At 37.3% G+C, this 18176-nt stretch overlaps 1 protein-coding gene across 3 annotated transcripts in view; it reads left to right on the top strand.

The window, feature by feature from the left end:
• The window catches only part of CMSS1 (cms1 ribosomal small subunit homolog), a 236391-nt gene that overhangs the window by 206454 nt on the left and 11761 nt on the right, over positions 1-18176 (top strand). For all 3 annotated transcript variants that reach the window (XM_060770724.2, XM_067466616.1, XM_067466617.1), the window contains exons 3-6: positions 9343-9426; positions 12893-13022; positions 15653-15712; positions 18047-18149. In XM_060770724.2, the coding sequence (XP_060626707.2) occupies positions 9343-9426; positions 12893-13022; positions 15653-15712; positions 18047-18149 (377 nt within the window). The remainder of the gene's footprint in view (positions 1-9342; positions 9427-12892; positions 13023-15652; positions 15713-18046; positions 18150-18176) is intronic.

Below are 18176 nucleotides of genomic sequence, written 5' to 3'. Positions count from 1 at the left end.
CCCACGAACAAATTCAGATGCACACTGTACATATTTTCTTTGTAGTAGAAAAAAAACATGAACAAATAATACAATACCGTTATTTAAAATGAAGAACAATTTTAACCAACATAAACTTTTTTTTAAAAACAAATTTTATTGATTTTCAAACATATACATCGAAAGAGTGAGAACAAAAGAATTTAGAAAAAGTTCAGAAAAAGAATAAAGACAGAGAAAAACAAACACACAACACGACCCTAAACTAAACACATCACACAAAGTAAAATTGACTTCCATTTCACACTTCGGTTCTTTAAAGTCCATTATTACCCTTATATTAACTATAGTTACTCTTGTTCTCTTCTTCTTTTATCATATTCACAAAAGAGGGCCCAATCGGTCCTCTTTATCAACTTGCCCGTATTCTTTTTCAAGTAAAAAGTCAGCATATCCATATCTCTTATTTCTCTTATCTTCTCCACCCATGAATCCATTTCCGGGATTTTTTCCTGTTTCCAAACACTAGCAAAAGTTATTCTTGCCGCTGTTGTTAAGTATGTAAACAACCTGTCTTCATTTTCGTTAAGCTTTAATTCTTGGTCAGTAAAGCCTAATAAATAATATTCCGGTTTCTTTTTAAAAGATTTCTTCAATATTTTTTGTACTTCCACATGTATTTGAGTCCAATATCTCGTAGATTCCTTACAAGTCCACCACATATGGTAAAAGGAGCCTGTCTGTTGACAACCCTTCCAACACTTGTTTGACATATTTCCATACATTTGGGCCAATTTTTCAGGTGTAGTATACCATCTGTGGAACATCTTTATCCAATTCTCTTTCAAGTCCGACGCATATGTATATTTTAACTTCCTGTTCCACATTTGTTCCCACTCTCTGAGGTGGATAGGTCTTCTTAAGTTCTCCGCCCACCTGATCATACAGTTTTTAACTTGTTCCGTTTCTGTTGCCCAAGACAATAGTTTTCTGTACAAAGCTGTTATTATTTTCTTTTTCATATTTAATATTTTGTCCCAGAAAGTTTCTTCTAATTCAAAGTTTATTTTCCTATCTTGATTATAATATTCTTTCAGTTGCAGGTAGTGAAGCCAAGTGAGGTTTTTATACTTTTCTTTTAATTGTTCATATTGTTTAATCTCCTGTGTCTCTTTAATTAATATGTCTCTATAGGTGGGCCATTCTCTCCAACCCAATAGTCTTCTTTGGTGTGCTTCCATTGGGGAGACCCATTGTGGTGTCTTTTTGTATAGATAGTCTTTATATTTCTGCCATACACGCAATAGAGATGATCTTACAAAGTGATTGCCAAAATTCTTTTCTTTAGATTCTCTATTATACCAGACATATGCGTGCCATCCCACTCGCAAGTCAAAGCCTTCTAAATTTAAACATTGTTCTTTATCTAGTAGAATCCATTCTTTAATCCAAAGAAGAGCACATGCTTCATGATATATTTTTAGGTCTGGGAAATCCAGGCCTCCTCTTGTCTTGCTATCTATTAGGTTCAAATATTTTATTCTTGGCCTTTTCCCAGCCCACACAAATTTTAGAAGTTCTTTATTCCATTTTTTAAAAGGGGATTGGCTCCTAACAATAGGGATATTCTGAAATAAAAATAACATTCCAGGCAATATGTTCATTTTGATCAGAGAGATTCTACCCAGCAGGGAAAGCTTTAGATGTCTCCATTTTTGAAGGTCCTTTTGGATCTTTGTCCACGTCATTTCATAATTGTTCTTTAACAACTGGTTATTTTTTGCTGTAATCCAAATTCCCAGGTATTTCGTCTTCTTAACTATCTCAAGGCCTGTAGCTTCTTGTATTTTTCTTTGCTTTTCGTCCTTCACATTTTTCGTTATAATTTTTGATTTTCCTTTATTCAGTTTAAGACCTGCTACCTTTCCATATTCATTAAGTTTTTGTAACCAATGTTGAATATTCTTAATTGGGTCTTCTACAATGCCTAGCAAATCATCCGCGAAAGCTCTTATTTTATATTCATATTTTCCAACTTTTGCCCCCTTAATATTTTCATCCTCCTTTATTTCTCTCATCAGTGGCTCTAATGCCAATATAAAGATAAGAGGAGATAAGGGGCAACCTTGTCTAGTACCTTTAGTTATAGAGAATTCTTCCGTCAATTGTCCATTTATCCTTAGCTTTCCTTTTTGTGAATTATATATTGCATTGATTGCATTATTAAAATTTGTTCCCATGTCCAATTCTTGAATTAGTATTTTGAAGAAGTCCCAGTTTAGGTTGTCAAAAGCTTTTTCTGCATCAATGAATAACATAGCAAGTTCTTTTTGATGTTTAGATTCATAGTATTCCAATAAATCTACAACTGTACGGATATTATCTTTCATCGATCTCTTCGGGAGAAATCCTGTCTGTTCCTCCCCAATCCAATCGTTTAAAAATTCTTTGAGCCTTGTTGCCAAAATATTTGCAAAAATCTTATAATCTACATTCAGCAAGGAAATAGGTCTATAGTTTTTAATTTCTGTCTCCAGCGTGCCTTCTTTATGAATTAAAACCACTTCCGCCTCTTTCCATGTATCTGGGATTTTTTGGAAAAGCATAGCCTCATTCAAGATCTTTTTCATAAAAGGTATTAAAGACTGCTTAAATACCTTATAAAATCCTGCTGAGTATCCATCTGGTCCTGGTGCCTTGTCGGCGTCTATTTTGTTTATTGCCTGCTCAATCTCATCAACCGTAATTTCTTTATTTAACTTCTCCCTAATTTCATCCGTAATCTTTTGGAATTTCCTTTTACCTATATATTTCATTATCTCTTCTTTATCAATGTTTTCTTTAATATATAGTTGTCCATAAAATTTCTTGAATTCCTCAATTATTTCATTGTCCGTTGTTAACACCTTGTCTCCAATCTCCAATCTTAATTCTTGTTATTTGTTTAGTTTGTTTCTTCTTCCGTACTTGTCTTGCGAGCCATTTCCCTGATCTGTTAGCATTCTCAAATGATTGTTGTTTCAAAAACTTTAATTGTCTTGCTTGATATTCAAGGTCTAGCCCATATCTTTCTTGTTTTAACCTTTTTAATTCCTTAATTAAGGCTTTCTTATCTGGTTTCTTTTTCAATTCAATTTCCTTTATTTTTATTTTTTCCATTATATCTCTCGTTTTTTTGTTTCTCTCCCTATTTTTCTTTTTTATAAAATTCTCTATCTTCTTCTTTTTTAACTGAGTTCTCATCAAATCTCCATTTCCTCTGTTGTTTTCTATGATTTATTATTACTTCTATTGGACAATGGTCCGATAGATCTCTTGGGAATATGTTTATCTGTGAAATCTTAGTAGATATTTGCCCTGTAACCCATGCCATGTCAATTCTTGACCAAGATTGGTGTCTGAATGAGTAGAAGGTATAATCCCGTTTCGTTTCGTTTCTACTTCTCCAGATATCATCCAAGCCAAATTCTTTTTGAAGGTCGAGAAATCTTTGAGGAAGCCTAGCATTGCCCCCTTTTCTTTTTTTTAAACTTTTGTCTTTCTGAATATTCACAACCCCATTAAAGTCGCCGATCAATATTAGTTCATCAAAATCCGTTTCTTTAAGTTTAGTGTCCAGATAGTCTGCAAACTTTGTCTTTGAGTCATTTGGTGCATAGATGTTACAAATTAAGATTTTTGTGTTTCCCATTGTAATTTTAACTGCCAGACATCTTCCCTCTAGATCTTTAAATGCCAATTCTGATGGTATGTTTTCTTTCACATATGTCACCACACCCCTTTTTTTCTTTTCACTGGATGAATAGTATGTTTGTCCCAATTTTTTATTTGTTAAGTATGCCACATGCTTGTGAGAGATGTGTGTTTCCTGTAATGTTATAATGTCGTATTTTAATCTTCTTAGTCTATCAAATACCTTTTTGCGCTTCTGGGGAGAATTCAGACCATTGATATTGTTTGAAAAACATTTTATTTGCATTTCCTCCATCTTAATCATTCTTATTCAAATCCAGTCCCATATCACCAATATCCAATTGCGCCAATCCAATTGCCATCTCATCTGATCCACAAGCACCTTCACTTAACTCCTGAAGGGGTATTTTTCGACTTTCGTAACTTTTGGGGGGTGATCCGTAGCTTTTGGGCGAGAGGTGTCTCGCTTTCTTGGGTTGATTACCCTGACTGGGGGTTACATCTTTTCTCTCTCCTTTTCTATCTCTTTGTTGCTCTTCTTCTTGATCTTGTTCTTTCATTAATCTTTCGTAAAAATTCTTTGCTTTCTGCTCCGTTGTTAACCAGAATCTTTCCTCCTTATACGTCACCATCACTCCTTCCACTCTCTCCCATCTGAACCTGATTCCACGCTTCTTCAATTCATCAGTAAGGAAATAGTATTTCCTTCTTCTATTTAATGTAGCTTGGGGGAATTCTTTAAGTACTGCGATTTTCGTTTCTTTGTAAAAAATTGGATCTCTATTACTTTTATACAAGACGTCATCTCTGATTGTACGTCTAGAAAACTGTACAATTACATCTCTTGACGTCTTATTTTTTCTGGCATATAAAGAGGAAATTCTGTAGATTTGATCCACCTCTTGTTCAATCTCATCTTCTTCACACTTCAGATTCTTAGCCAACAATTCACAAATGATCTTTCTAATATCCTCATTCTTTTCTTCTATAATATTTCGAAATCGCAGTTGGTAATCCATTTGTCTCTGGAGGGTTTTTTCCTGCTCCAATTCCAACTTTTCGTTTTGTTTTTCCAGACCTTTAATCTTTTTCAAAACCTGGGATTGAACCTCTTCATTCTTTTCCTTACTACTCTTCAATTCTTTCACCTCCCCATATAAATGGGTAATATCTTTTTTCATTTGAGTGTATTCTTCTTTCACTTCTGTCTTGAGTTTCTTAAATTCTTCTGTCATAGCCTTGTAATTTTCTTCTTGTTTTTTAAAATGTTCTTCTTGTTTATCTGTCATCTCCTTCTTTAGAGCTTTTATTTCTTTCAGTATATTCTCCATCTTTGGGTTAATATCTAGCGATCCTCTTCTGGCGTATGTACGTATATCTCTTTCTTTCTCTGTGGTAGCCTTCGTTGTCATCTGTCACTTAATTTCAGCTTCTAGATAATTAGTATCGTGGTCCTTATCAAATTTTGATTAATTTATATTTCAACACATACAATTATGATCTATTAATTCATTAATTTCAATATATGGAATTTCTAGTAACTCTAATTAATATATTAGATTACAAATTTAATCTAAAAGAAAAAAGAATATATATATATAATTTTATATTATCAGTAGCCTTAATTAAGAACTTTTAAAAAAAACTTTACAAAGGTACAATTAAAGATTAAAGAAATCAATTGAGTCCTCTACTTCATTAACTAATCAACTTAATTCGTTATAGCTCAAAATCTATAGTCAATCAATTCATATATTATTTAATCATTGTTAATTGATAATTCACTTAATAGATTCCAATTAATTCATACCACCATTAAATATTTGTCAATTAATTTAAATTAATTTAAAATGTTACAATTATTATTATAGTTAGTTCAGTATTATGATTAGTTCATTTTAGTCCCCTCTAAAAGGCCACACTCCTTCTCTTCTGAATTTTACTCTTGCACTGTCAATAACCTCCACCAGATGGCACCCTCGCTCCTCCTGTTTCTCTCCTGTAATCCCGTCTGCTTCTCTTCCTCGCTCTTCCTCCCTCCCTGAAGAAACGTCTGCTTCTCTTCCTCGCTCTTCTTTCTCTTTATCGTCTGCTTCTCTTCCTGGCTGCGTCTGCTTCTCTTCCTTGCTCCTTACTTGGTTCGTCTACTTCTCGTCCTCGTTATCACCAGCCTTCTCTCCTTATTTTGACTCTTTATTTCTTGCCTTGCTTGCCTCTCTATAGCGTCTTTTCTCTATGGCCTTTGGGGCCTTCCCAGTTTCCTGCTTCCTGTTTCCGTCCTTCCGCCCTCTCTCTGCTTCACTTCCGCCCTTATGCTTCAAGCTCTCTCACCTCCTCCTTCTTCAGTGACCTCACTTCCTTCTTCCGGTCTTCAGCCTCCGGCCTCCAGACTCCCAGAATGTTTATGAAGAAGGGCGGCTCGTAGACAAAACAATATGGCTCCAAGGTCGATACTTCAACTTTCTTTTCGAGGCTTTCCAAGGCTTCTAATAGTTTCTTAAATATTTATATTTATTATCTTAATTGTTTCTTCTGTAGTATTTTATGCTAATTATATTAATTATTGCTGTATCCAACACTTGAGCTATTTTTGGCTTTTTCTTAGACTGTCCTTTCCCGGCACTCGTAAATCTCCCTCTTTTCTCGTGTTTTCTCTTCGTTCTTCCAGCTTCAATCCCCCTCCCGCTTCCCGCTTTGCAGGGTAAAGGAGGGGAATACAAATCTCCTTTCTCTCTTTATGTTTCCCGTACCTCTTAATCACTTTTCTTCATTCCAAAGTCCATAAGCTTAGATTAGAGGGGTTCCTCCGATTACCTGGTGTGAAATCTTCTTATGGGGCTTGCGTCCCTCCCAAAGGGTTTCTTCTTCCTCTCTTTTCTTTCTCTCTAAGAATGGGACGGCGGCAGTTGAGGTGAGCACGATCTCAGCGGCTCGCTCCCTGCGGGGCGGGTGTCTATCCCGATATGGCACGGACCCTCTCGATCCCCCCTCCTTGAGGGAAGGAAGATCTTTGGGGTCTACGTGCCTGGATCGGGCTCACAACACCTTTGCACTCAATCTGGCATAAGGTGTGGGGTGTCTAGCACCCCTAAACCGCCACACCGCTGGTCCGTCGCCGAGAGCTCTCTCTCAGCGCGGCTGTCCTGTCGCCATTACCCACCGGAAGTCTTAACCAACATAAACTTACCAGTGTTTCAATAGGAAATGTGGGCCTCGTTTTGGCCGATGAGATACTCAAGTTACTTAGGGTTGTTGTTGTTGTTGTTGTTGTTGTGTGCCTTCAAGTTGTTTCAGACTTAGGATGATCCTAAGTCTAAAGTCTACGTTGGGGCCCGAGTAAATAACCTTGGAGGCCCGCACCAGGCCCACAGGTCTTAGTTTGGGGACTCCCAATCTAGACAAATACAGCCTTTTGACCTTACATGTCCTGGGATAAAAAGTGAGAAAGAGATAACGGTACATTTGGAAAGTGCCACTCAGCAATGTGAACACAAAAAAGACTGGAAGGACTAAAGAGAATTAGGGTGCCCTGGCCCCAAAAATTCCTGTCCTAGCATCTGGCAAAGCAAAGTCGCATCTCCAGTTAAGGCTGAAGAAGTCTCCTTTTAGAAATCGTGGAGAACCGTTGACTGTCACCTTAAATGATATTGAACTAAATGGATTGTCTGGCTGGGCAAGAGGGATTTACCTATGTTTTCAATTATTTCATTTACATTGTAGACAACTTCAAGTCTTGTTGTTCCCAAATGAGGCACAAGGTGTGAAAGTTATAGCTGTTAATTCTTCAAGCTGGCACGGTGTAAAAATAGGTCTTTGCTTCCTGACACAAACATCCCTAAAGGATTTTTTTCAGGAAATGTTTATTAGCTCAAGGACATTATTATACACTGAGAAAAAGTTGTTCCCAACCAGTGGGGTAAAACTCAACTTTTCCAAGTACACCCAATATCATTAATGCCAAGTTTTATTTTTTCCCCTTACTTTTTAAAGCTTGTGATTGACTAAAATGTAAAAATGTGCCCAAGTCTTTTATAATATTCTCATTATGTTACATGGATCCAGTAACAATTGGCTCATTTGCATTTTCTACTCTCATTAGAACAGTGGTTCTCAAAGTGTGCTCTGTGGAGCCCTTGGGGATCTGCAAAGCATCCTGAGCCACTCTGCAGTTCCCTCCTCCTTCTCCCTCATCTTCCCCACCTCCAACTTTCCCTCCTCTGTCCTCACCCACCTCCCTTGCCCCCAAAAGCCACCAAAAGCCTTTTGTCCTCACTAACAGATGAGCCTGTGGTCAATCCTATTATTATTATTATTATTATTATTATTATTATTATTATTATTATTATTATTACTGTCCATGGAAAGCCTTCTTTCGCCAGTTTTCTCTTCTGCTCTGGATTGTGTTTTTACGGTATTCACTCTTTGTCTTTTGCACTTGAAGCAGTTTACTACTATTGACTTCCTTCAATGTTGGTTCTTGACTGCCATTCACATAATCTGCCAGGGCATGTTTCTCTTCTTCTACCATTTGTTTCACTTGCAGAAGCCCTCCATCTCCTGATTATCTGGGCAGGTAAAGTGTGTCCACGTCACTATGCGGGTATAATGAGTAGTGGATTGTTATCAGTTTTCTTGTTTTTCTGTCCAGATCATCCAGCTCTGCTTGTATCCAGTTCACAATTCCAGCAGTGCATCTAATGACAGGGATGGGCCAGGTGTTGATAGCCTTGATCGTATTTCTGCCTTATTATTTGCTCTTCGAAACCTTTCTGACTTTTTGGATATATTCTCTGCTGACCACATTTTTCACATGCCCATGCTTGATATTGTCCAGCTGTATTATGCCCAGATATTTATAGGCTTCGGGCTGATTGCACTTTATGGTTTGCCCGTTTGGCATCTCTATGCCCTCGCTGTGTGTAATTTTTTACTCTAGCTTCATATCGCTCAATTTTTCAATCCTTATTATTATTATTATTATTATTATTACTACTACTACTACTACAAAGACTGGGTGGCCATCTGTTGGGGATGCATTGATTATGATTTTCCTGCATGGCAGAAGGAAGTTTAACTTGATGGCCCTGGAATCTTCCACTGAAATGTTGGTTAAAATTGTTCTTCATTTTAAATATTGTATTGTTCTTTCTTTCTTTCCCTTTTTAAATATAACACAATATAACATATAATGACATTTTTGGGGGCTCCACAAGAAACTTTTGCTTCATAAAGGGCTCCTCTGCAGCTGAAAAAGTTTGAGAACCTCTGCTTTAGAAGAAGTTACTGCTTATCCCCATGGGTTTGTGCTTTTTACTTCCTGCAGATCCATGATTATTTTAGATGGCAAAGGCCGTAGTTCAAAATCTTTTAATTTTCTAGAATCCTTAGGAATCCAAACATAGGCCAAATAGCTACATCTTTTAAGTTGTGTTCTAAAAGGTTTTTATTGGTACCATGGTTGGTAGCATGCCTTCAAGTTATTTTTGACTTATGCTGACCCTGAGGCTAATTTATCATAGGGATTTCTTAATAAGTGTTGTCCAGAGGGTTTGACTGAGACTGAGAGAGTGTGGTCTACAGTTGAAGTATAATACTTAAACCGCTACACCTCAATCCAAATACTCAGCTTTGTTTCTTTTCTTTCCATCTATCCAATTTTCTTTCTTTCAGCCTGCCGAATGTGTCATCACTGCAGACAAAGAAGCATCTAAAGTTAAAAACGAAACAGGGGTGAAGCCAAAAAGAAGAAGAAAGGTACAAATTACTGGCATTATAACCCAAATGTTTTTTATTTGTCTAATCAATATTTTATTTAATATACCTGAAAACAAGCAGAAGTGAGAAATTTAATGTGCAACTTGTTCTTCAACACCACTCACAAATGGTGAAATATTGTTAATCTATTCCCTAAAGAATGATTAATTGGTTTTCCATTCCTTTAACAGCGTAGTGTTGCTATTTAGTTCCTCTTTTTAAAATAAATATATAAATATTTAGATCTCAGCTTTCTCTTTATATGGACAAGTTGACTTCAAAAAACCAAAACAAATTATAGCTAGAATCTTACTATACAAATGTTTTAAAATCTAAATAATTTTACAAAAAGCAGGAAATTAAAACAACCTAAAACATCATAAAAGAAGATAAAAGCCTAAGATGCCGCAATAAAGTACCCTTCTGCCAATTAAGAATCAAAGGCTTGCCTAAATGAAAGGGTTTGCTTGAGAGCAAAGAGGTTATTTAAAGTTAATTTTTAAAAATTAAAAAGCCAATTACTTAAGGAAAATGAGTTTTGAAAAACAACTTTTAGGAATAAGTAAATAATGAATAATTTTACCATACCCCAGAATAATATTACTAGTCATTTGTGTAGTAGAGAATATAGAAGCAGAAGGCAAAAATGAAGCTAATTTTTATTTGAAAAACATTACGTTATGATCCTCTTATGCACAGGGGATATGTGTTAGGGTCCACGTGGATACCTGAAAACACAGCAGTCCCTATAATTTTTACTGTGCTTGGGCCAAAAGCATTAAATTCTGTTCCATAGAACAGCATTGGAGGACTTGGAGAGACTATACACACTTCCTGCAGTGGCAGAGGTATAGATTTTGATGGATAAATGAAACCATGAACATTAAGTATGTGGATAAGGAAATTATACTGTATTAGTACTGTCCAGTAACTAACAGTAGGAGCTCCCGGTGGTGCAATGGGTTAAACCCTTGTGCCAGCAAGACTGCTGACCAAAAGATTGTCAGGTTGAATCCAAGGAGCAGGGTGAGCTCCCGTCTGTCGTCTCCAGTTTCTCATGCAGGGACATGAGAGAAGCCCCCCACAGGATGGTAAAACATCCAGGCATCCCCTGGGCAACGTCCTTGCAGATGGCCAATTCTCTCACATCAGAATCAATTTGCAGTTTCTCAAGTTGCTCCTGACATGGAAAAAAAACCCAAAAAACTAACAGTAAGTAACTATAGCAAAACATACAGTATATTTGAGAATCCATTTACTTGGCTTGGCTTCTTCTTCTCTTTTTTTAAAATTGGGTATTGACCTATTGTATTTTTCCCCTTGCAGTGTACACGGTGGGGCACCGCTAATTTAACAGTTTTGAAAGTTTTTACTTGAAAGAGCACTACAGAAGTAGTCTAAGACTTTTAAAAAATGTAATTTTGTTTTCCAGTCAATGTAACTATGAATGTAAATAATAAAACATAATGACTCTCTAACAAAGAGTTGTTTTTTAAAAGTAAGTATTTAGTTACTTGACAATACATGCATACATGCAAATACACGCTGAGGAGCAATTGCAGAAGAAGGCTATTGACTTCAAGTCATGATGTGAGGTTTGCAATAAGTACCTGGTTGCCCAGAGAACTGGATGAGGCAGGCAATTGATGGAATTCAGTAAGAGTTTCATGATGTCTACCCAACTAGACAGTGTGTGTTTTTATCATGCATCCAGATGTACACATATTATCTGCAAATAGTCTTCCTGTAGGACAGTAAATAACCATATTGGAAATTTTCCAGATGACTCTCCTTATGTAAAAGTTGGCACCCAGTTTCATGTTCAGAGGTTTTTTCAGAGCAACATTTCTTGTTCTGGATTTCCTCAGGAATATATAGCACATGAACAAGCTGTGAGGAAATCAATGTTGTATGGCTATCTTAGTAATTTATAGTGCCCAAAGAAATGTCTCTTTTTTACAGTCTACCCTGCTTGTGCTTATGTGTGTGCATGTGTTTTAAAGTATATTTTGCATTTTAACATCTGGAATTACTCAGAAGCTAAATAATAAAACTTCCTGTGTGAAGAACATTTCCCCCTGCAGCTTTCTTTGAAGGAAGGGAATATGTTCAGGTATCCTTGTTCTTAATGTTATGGAATTTCTTGTTAATATCAGCATCATCCTCAAGGGGATCTTTATTTTCCTGAAGGAATTGAATGACTTAGGGAATGATGTCATACCCTATGAAATAACAGTCATTCCCCTCTACTTCTCTCCCCCCCCCCCCCACCACACCCCAGCCCAATTTTTCAATGTGGTGATCCCATTGATCTTGTTTAGATTCTTCTCTGGGTGCATAAAAATATCGCCCTGAGAATTATCCAGGAGACAATTACTGCATTAAAAAAACTCTTATATTTGTTCAAACTACAACACTCTTTAAAACACTATGCAAACAAGGATTCTGCTGGAATCTATGTAAATGTTAAGGTCCTTCTCAAGCTGTTCAGCTGTCCTTTTTTGCTTGAGTTGAAAATGTGAATATGTGGTTGAACTGAATACTCTTCCCCAACTTGGCAGCCAATTGGTGTTTTGGACTATAACTGATGGTGTTAGTTGGGAATAATGGGGTTGTATATACCAGACTTGCATGGCATGAAGTTAAGGAAAGATGGCATAGTGGTTTGGTAAACAATTCAGTGAGAATTTTAAGGATAAGTCGGGTGGAAGTTGGACGGGATGGCCCACAAGGTCTCTTCCAACTCTGTGATTCTAAGTGAAGAGAAAGATAGTATATCATTCTGTATGGATCCATGCTCTTTGGGTTACTGCAAATTCATACCCATAAATAAATACTCTGAAGCTGCTGTATTCTATGATGAAAAAGCAAAATTTTAGATCACATTTAGGTTAGGTATACAACTGATGACTCTCCAAATATTCTTGACCTATAGTAGGCAGAGTAAGTTAGAGTGAGGAATGCTAGGAGGTATGGTTCAGGAATGCCTGGAAAACCGTATACTGCCCAATTTTTGTCTAGACATGTTTTGACTTAACTAGACTGAATCACATCTTATTAATCTAGTGCAGTGGTTCTCAACCTGTGAATACCCAGGTGTTTTGGCCTACAACTCCCAGAAATCCTAGCCATTTTACCAGCTGTTCACAGGTTGAGAACCACTGCTCTGGAGATTCCCAACCTGGGTGCCCAAAATGTTGTTCACTATCAGTTCTCAAAAGCTCTCAACAGATGTGGACAATGGCAAAAAAGAATTCTGTGGGTTGTAGATCTGTGTATTTGTGGACTGCAGGTGAGGAACTACTGTCTTGTTTCATTTGTGTTATAGTAAAATTGTCCATTGTCAAGAAATTGAAGAAGTTCTGTGACCAAGCTTGGAATAAATAGAAAGGGATTGTGGATTTCTTAGCTGCATCACTAAAAACCCGCCACTGTATTGAATGTGTGTCTTCTTTACTTTCTTTAGAAGAAAATAACTGATATTTTAGCAAAATCATCTCCAAAACCAGGAGTCCCTGAAGACTTACAAAAACTGCTTAATGAACACTTTGGGGCTAAACGTTCAGTGATTGAACTAGAAGAGTTAAAATTACCAGGTATGAAAGAACGTAAGCATAAAGAGTTTGGAGGGATTTGAGGGAAGAGATGTTGTTTTGTTTTTGTTTGGTTTTTTAAAAAATCCATTATTTATGCATGTTTCCTCGCTATCTTAATATGTGTATTGTATGGAGTTTTAGAATAATGATTAAATGTTTTGATTGTGTATTTTAGCAATGTTAACAGGTGAGAAAAATATTATTATTATTATTATTATTATTATTATTATTATTATTTGAAAAACAACAAGATTAGTATACAGCAAACAAGGTCATTCTGCTGGCTGTTGTATTGGATCACACGTTGGACACTTCCCAAGTGTCTAGGACTGAATTATGTATCGGCGAATAATGTGTGCAGATCTGAGTAGGGCAGCCTTTTGCAACTGACAGATGGTAATTTTGTCAGCGCCGATTGTGTTTAAGTGCAGGCCAAGGTCTATCATCATCATCATCATCATCATCATCATCATTGCATCATCATCATCTGATAGAAGAAAACAGCAGGATGCCAGCTCTACATATGCTTGTAACACATATAAACACTTCAGCTGTCCGCTTATCTGCAGTTTGTTTAAATGATTTGGGAAAAGGGTACTTTGGGACCCACAGTTCTCATTAAATATGTTGACTGAAGGATTTTGAGAGTTATGGTCCAAAACATTGTTTTTCGTCTCTGGTATAAACATGAACTTCCTATATATCCATTTAGTGGAAGTAATGTACTATGTTGAGGTGGGGCAAGTGCTCTCGGCTGTGGAATCCTGTACTCATGCCAGTATGAAGACAACACTTGTTCCTTTACCAAAGCTTTCAGACCCAGTGACTCCAGCATGAATAGATATGGATTTCTTTTTCAGCATACACTATGTTTAAAATTATTTTTCAATTGTTTTGAATTATTTAAATGGTTGTGTTGCATTGTTTCCCTAGTGTAGTGCTTATTTCTTTTCATTGTTTGCACCAGGGTTTTTCCCATGGTTTTGTTCCTTGGAACCCTAAAGTTCTACAATAGGTCACTAGAAGTTCTGTGAAAGATCATAATTAGACATTTTTTGAGTTGTGGATATAATGTATTTTATGCAGGGATTCCCTAAGGCCTGAACATTATTTCAGGGGTCCCTGTAAGGCAAGCCTGGGCAAACCTTGGCCCTCCAGGTGTTTTGGACTTCAACTCCCACAATTCCTAAAGTTTGCCCATGCCTGCTGTAGAGTGAGAAGTTCGAGTAATGTTGGTCTATACCCTACCTTAAAATCTTTAAATATAGGATGGACGGATGGACACACACATCTGCCCAAATGATTCCTACAATCATGTAAATTGGAGTTGCCACATATGCACCCTCCCTATGGAGTCATTACTTTGCACTATAAGACTATCATATGATTATTCACCAGGGCCTCTGGCATGTAACTAGCCCAAATAGAAGCACATCTAAAAGCTTTGTTGTTTTTTACGTTCAAGTCAACTTTGGCTTATGGGGACTCTGAGTCCTTCCACACAGCCTTATAACCCAGAATATCAAGGCAGAAAATTCCACAATATCTGCTTTGAACTGGGTTATCTGAGTCTACAGATAATGTGGGATTTTATTCAGCCATGTGGAAGGGGTCTCTGTCTTTGGGTTTTCTTGGTCCACATGCTTAGACATTTTAGTCTGCTATAGTTTTTAAAAAGGAAAAAGTTCTGCAACATCTTTAAGACTAACAGATTTATTATTTCAAGAGTTTTCATGGACTACAATCCACTTCAATAAAAGTATACTGCAGTCCGTGAAAGATCGTGCGATAATAAATCTCTTTGTCAAAGAATGCCAGCTAATCATTAGCGGTATGGATTTTGTATACCATAGGATGACCCTGTCCTCAGATATATCAGCAACCATTTCTAAGTAAAAGAAATATTAATCATAAAGGAAAAGCGTGGAAAAACCCTACATATACTACAGAAAGAAAGACACCAAACACTCAGGTCACTCAGATACTACTGAACTACAGTTTTCAATCCTGGCTGAGGCTGGAGAGCACTGTGGCCCAGTGACCACAGCAGGATTACCAGTTCCCTCTGTTTTACCTATATTCTGGATTTTTTTTTTCCTTACTGGAAGCTGTACGTACAGCTGAAGTTTAAGATAAAAAATAAAATACAGCACAATGAAAGTAATTGAATGTCTATGTAATGATTTCTGATTTCTGTATAAATTTAATAATAATAATAATAATAATAATAATAATACATTTATGAAACAGCACTGTTTAGTTTCTTGCTTTGTAAGACACTAGCTATTGGAAAATCTGCTGCTCTGGTATGTTCGGTTGTTTGCGGTATTGGTTAATGATTCAGTCCTTGAAAAAGAAACCTTCAAGCAGCTCATAGCCCCTACAATCAGTAAAATTTCACTTAAGAATAATAATGGTGAGATAATTTTGGAAGGAATCTCAATTGGGCTTTTCCCATCATTTGGTTAATCCATGTTAAAGCTTCTTGTTATTAGCTATGAGTGCTTGTGAAACTCTGTCTTCTCTAAGAACACTTTGCTTGGCTCCTGGCACATCAGTTTTCCTGGAATATTTAATCTGAGGTCTTAGCTGTAACACCAAGCAACAATAGTTGTCCCTTGTGGTTTCAGATGCCTGTTTCCTCCCTGCCAATGATCTCACCCACAGTTTTTCCTCCTACCTGAAAGCAAGTAAGTAGCTGCTTGGGCCAAAAGACTGTGTGGGCATAATTGTAATGTTTCTTCCTTCTCAGTGGTATTTGAAATAAAAACAACATTTTCATAACTACTCTAATGCCAAGTGTTCCTTATTTGACCCTCAATCTTTGGTTTGGAACTGTAGCTTCATTGTAATCACAATTGTAGATGAGGTAATAGCTATTCTCTCATGCTGAACAACAAACGTTTAGATAAAGGGTGGGGATGGTGTAGTCCACATGCCACATGTCTGCCTCAAGTCACACTTTTTAGCCATGGAATTGGCCTGGCAGGTCTCCTCCCGAAAAAAATTCCCAACCAAACAGTCCACATTCACACATACATAGAATTGTGTGTGTGTAATGGTGTGTTTGTAAGAAGACTCATAGCTGTTAATACTGAGAAAGTTGCGTCAACCAAGTATTGACTCAGGGGGAGTAAACTAACAAGTGTGAGTTTGTGTCTTCATCTTGACTCCTGTTACCCAATAAAATATTTTATGACAATGCCAGTTAAACCCCTTTCAGCTCTAGCTTCTAACACACAATATGTGGAAAATTAAAGGGGTTGACTATTTTTGCAAGGCATTATTTGTTGCTCATCTATGGACAGGGAGTAACATTTCTTTTAAGTGACGTGTTGCATGGCAAATGGAAACAATGTCATCTTTCCCCAGTCTCAAACTTCACAATATTTGTAAATCCCTAGACTGCTAGATATTCATGACCAATTCTAGTTGCAGGGAACGAATAACTTCCCTGTTGAAACAATTTCATGGGTTTGCTTCTGGGCACAATTCAGAGTACTGCTTATAACCTACAAACTTGGGTGTAGAGTGCCTAAAATAACATATATCTTGATTTTAAATTCTTATCTTTAATATGATTGTATAATTGAAGTTAACGTTTGTATCATCCATAGTTTTAACTGTTGTATTTTATGAGTTGCTTTGGAAGGAAGATGGATATACATTAAATAAATAAAGGCAAAAAAGGAGTAAGACACTAGTCCCTTTACCTTCAACACTGGAACCTTAGAAACCTAAACCTGTGATAGTCAATAGGCATAAACTATATTCCTTTATCAGGTTGATCTTCATCCTGCTGTTATATAATCAGGCATTGGTGGGCATGTTAATAGAGCCACACAACTTTTGCTGCAAGTTTGTGGTCCAGGGTGAAGCAGAGTAGCTGAGCATTCTTTGGCATGTTGGTCTGCATAACAGTCTCTCAGGGGCTTGTGTATTCTGCTAGGACCTGAGGAGAAGTGACAGGAACTATCAGTCAGTGATCTCCCAACCTGAAGTAGTCACCCTGGTTGAGTTGGGAGGTATATTTCTGGCTGCTTGAGCCCTGGCTTGGCAGGCATTTTTGGAGGTATTCCACCTTCTTGCCATGGATTGTTCTTGTCTCTTGTGCATTTGTGCAATATTGTCAAAACTAAGAGTGGTTAGGCTGGGTCCTGGATCCAAGAACAGGGTCCTACTTAATTTGAGAGCAGGACCTTCTGCATCACTTGGTGGCAGGAGATCCTCTAGTAGGGGACAGTGGTTCGTGTATCCTGTAAGGACACATTACTTACAAAAAGAGCAGTCCAAACGAAATAGCAGAAAGGAGTAAGCCAGCCAAAATCAATAGTCCAGAATCAGAAGTATGAAGGCTAAAAAACAAACCGATAGGGTGAGCCAGTGCTGAAGTCCAAAGACCAATTAGCAAAATCAAGACGAAGAAGGCCAGAGTCGAGTCAGGAACAAACAATAGCAAAGATCACAATCCAGGACCCTAAATGCCAAAAGTCCAAAAGGTAACAGAGTCAGGGTTCAGCTAAGAAACAATAATGTCTGCTACAACAAACCTTCACACTGACTGCCTCTTTATCCTATGATCTCAGCTGTTGCTAGTATCTGCTAATCTTGCAGACCTGAGAAACTCTCTACACTTTCTCCCGAGCTCCAAAGGTGTGGTATGTTTAACCACACTCACTAGTCTGTTCTGATGTATGTGCCTTAGCTTACTCAGACTGCTGGGGAGTGATTGTTATTGCCGAAGTGGCTGAGCTAGTCTAAGGAGACTGCTAGGAGCTGCTGATCGCCATTGTCTGGCAGTGGAGCAGAATATTGGCTCATTGATAAACAAGCAGATTGCAGTATTCTTAGGTCCAGAACCCATGTGTTATCAGCAAATGCTGTTTATTGGTTGTAACTAATGAGCTTGTGCTGTACTTCGTTTGCGACTATTTGTGTGTATGGTGTTTATTTTCAAGCAGAGCTCTGTTGACCTTGAACACACAAATATCTGTTCTTGATGCCTATTCTGTTCCTCCTTTTAGTCTGCCCCAAGTGGGCAAAACTCCGTAAAAACCACACAGAAAAGAAGTCACTGATGATACTGGTAATCTGCAGTTCTGCTCTTCGCTGTCTGGAACTTATCAGGTATGTAATCAGTTGAAAGAATAGAGC

Source organism: Anolis sagrei, chromosome 3 (assembly GCF_037176765.1).
Source record: "Anolis sagrei isolate rAnoSag1 chromosome 3, rAnoSag1.mat, whole genome shotgun sequence".
Classification (NCBI taxonomy): Eukaryota; Metazoa; Chordata; class Lepidosauria; order Squamata; family Dactyloidae; genus Anolis; species Anolis sagrei.
Note: the sequence above shows the minus strand (reverse complement) of the source record. Positions and strands in the feature narration are given on the sequence as shown.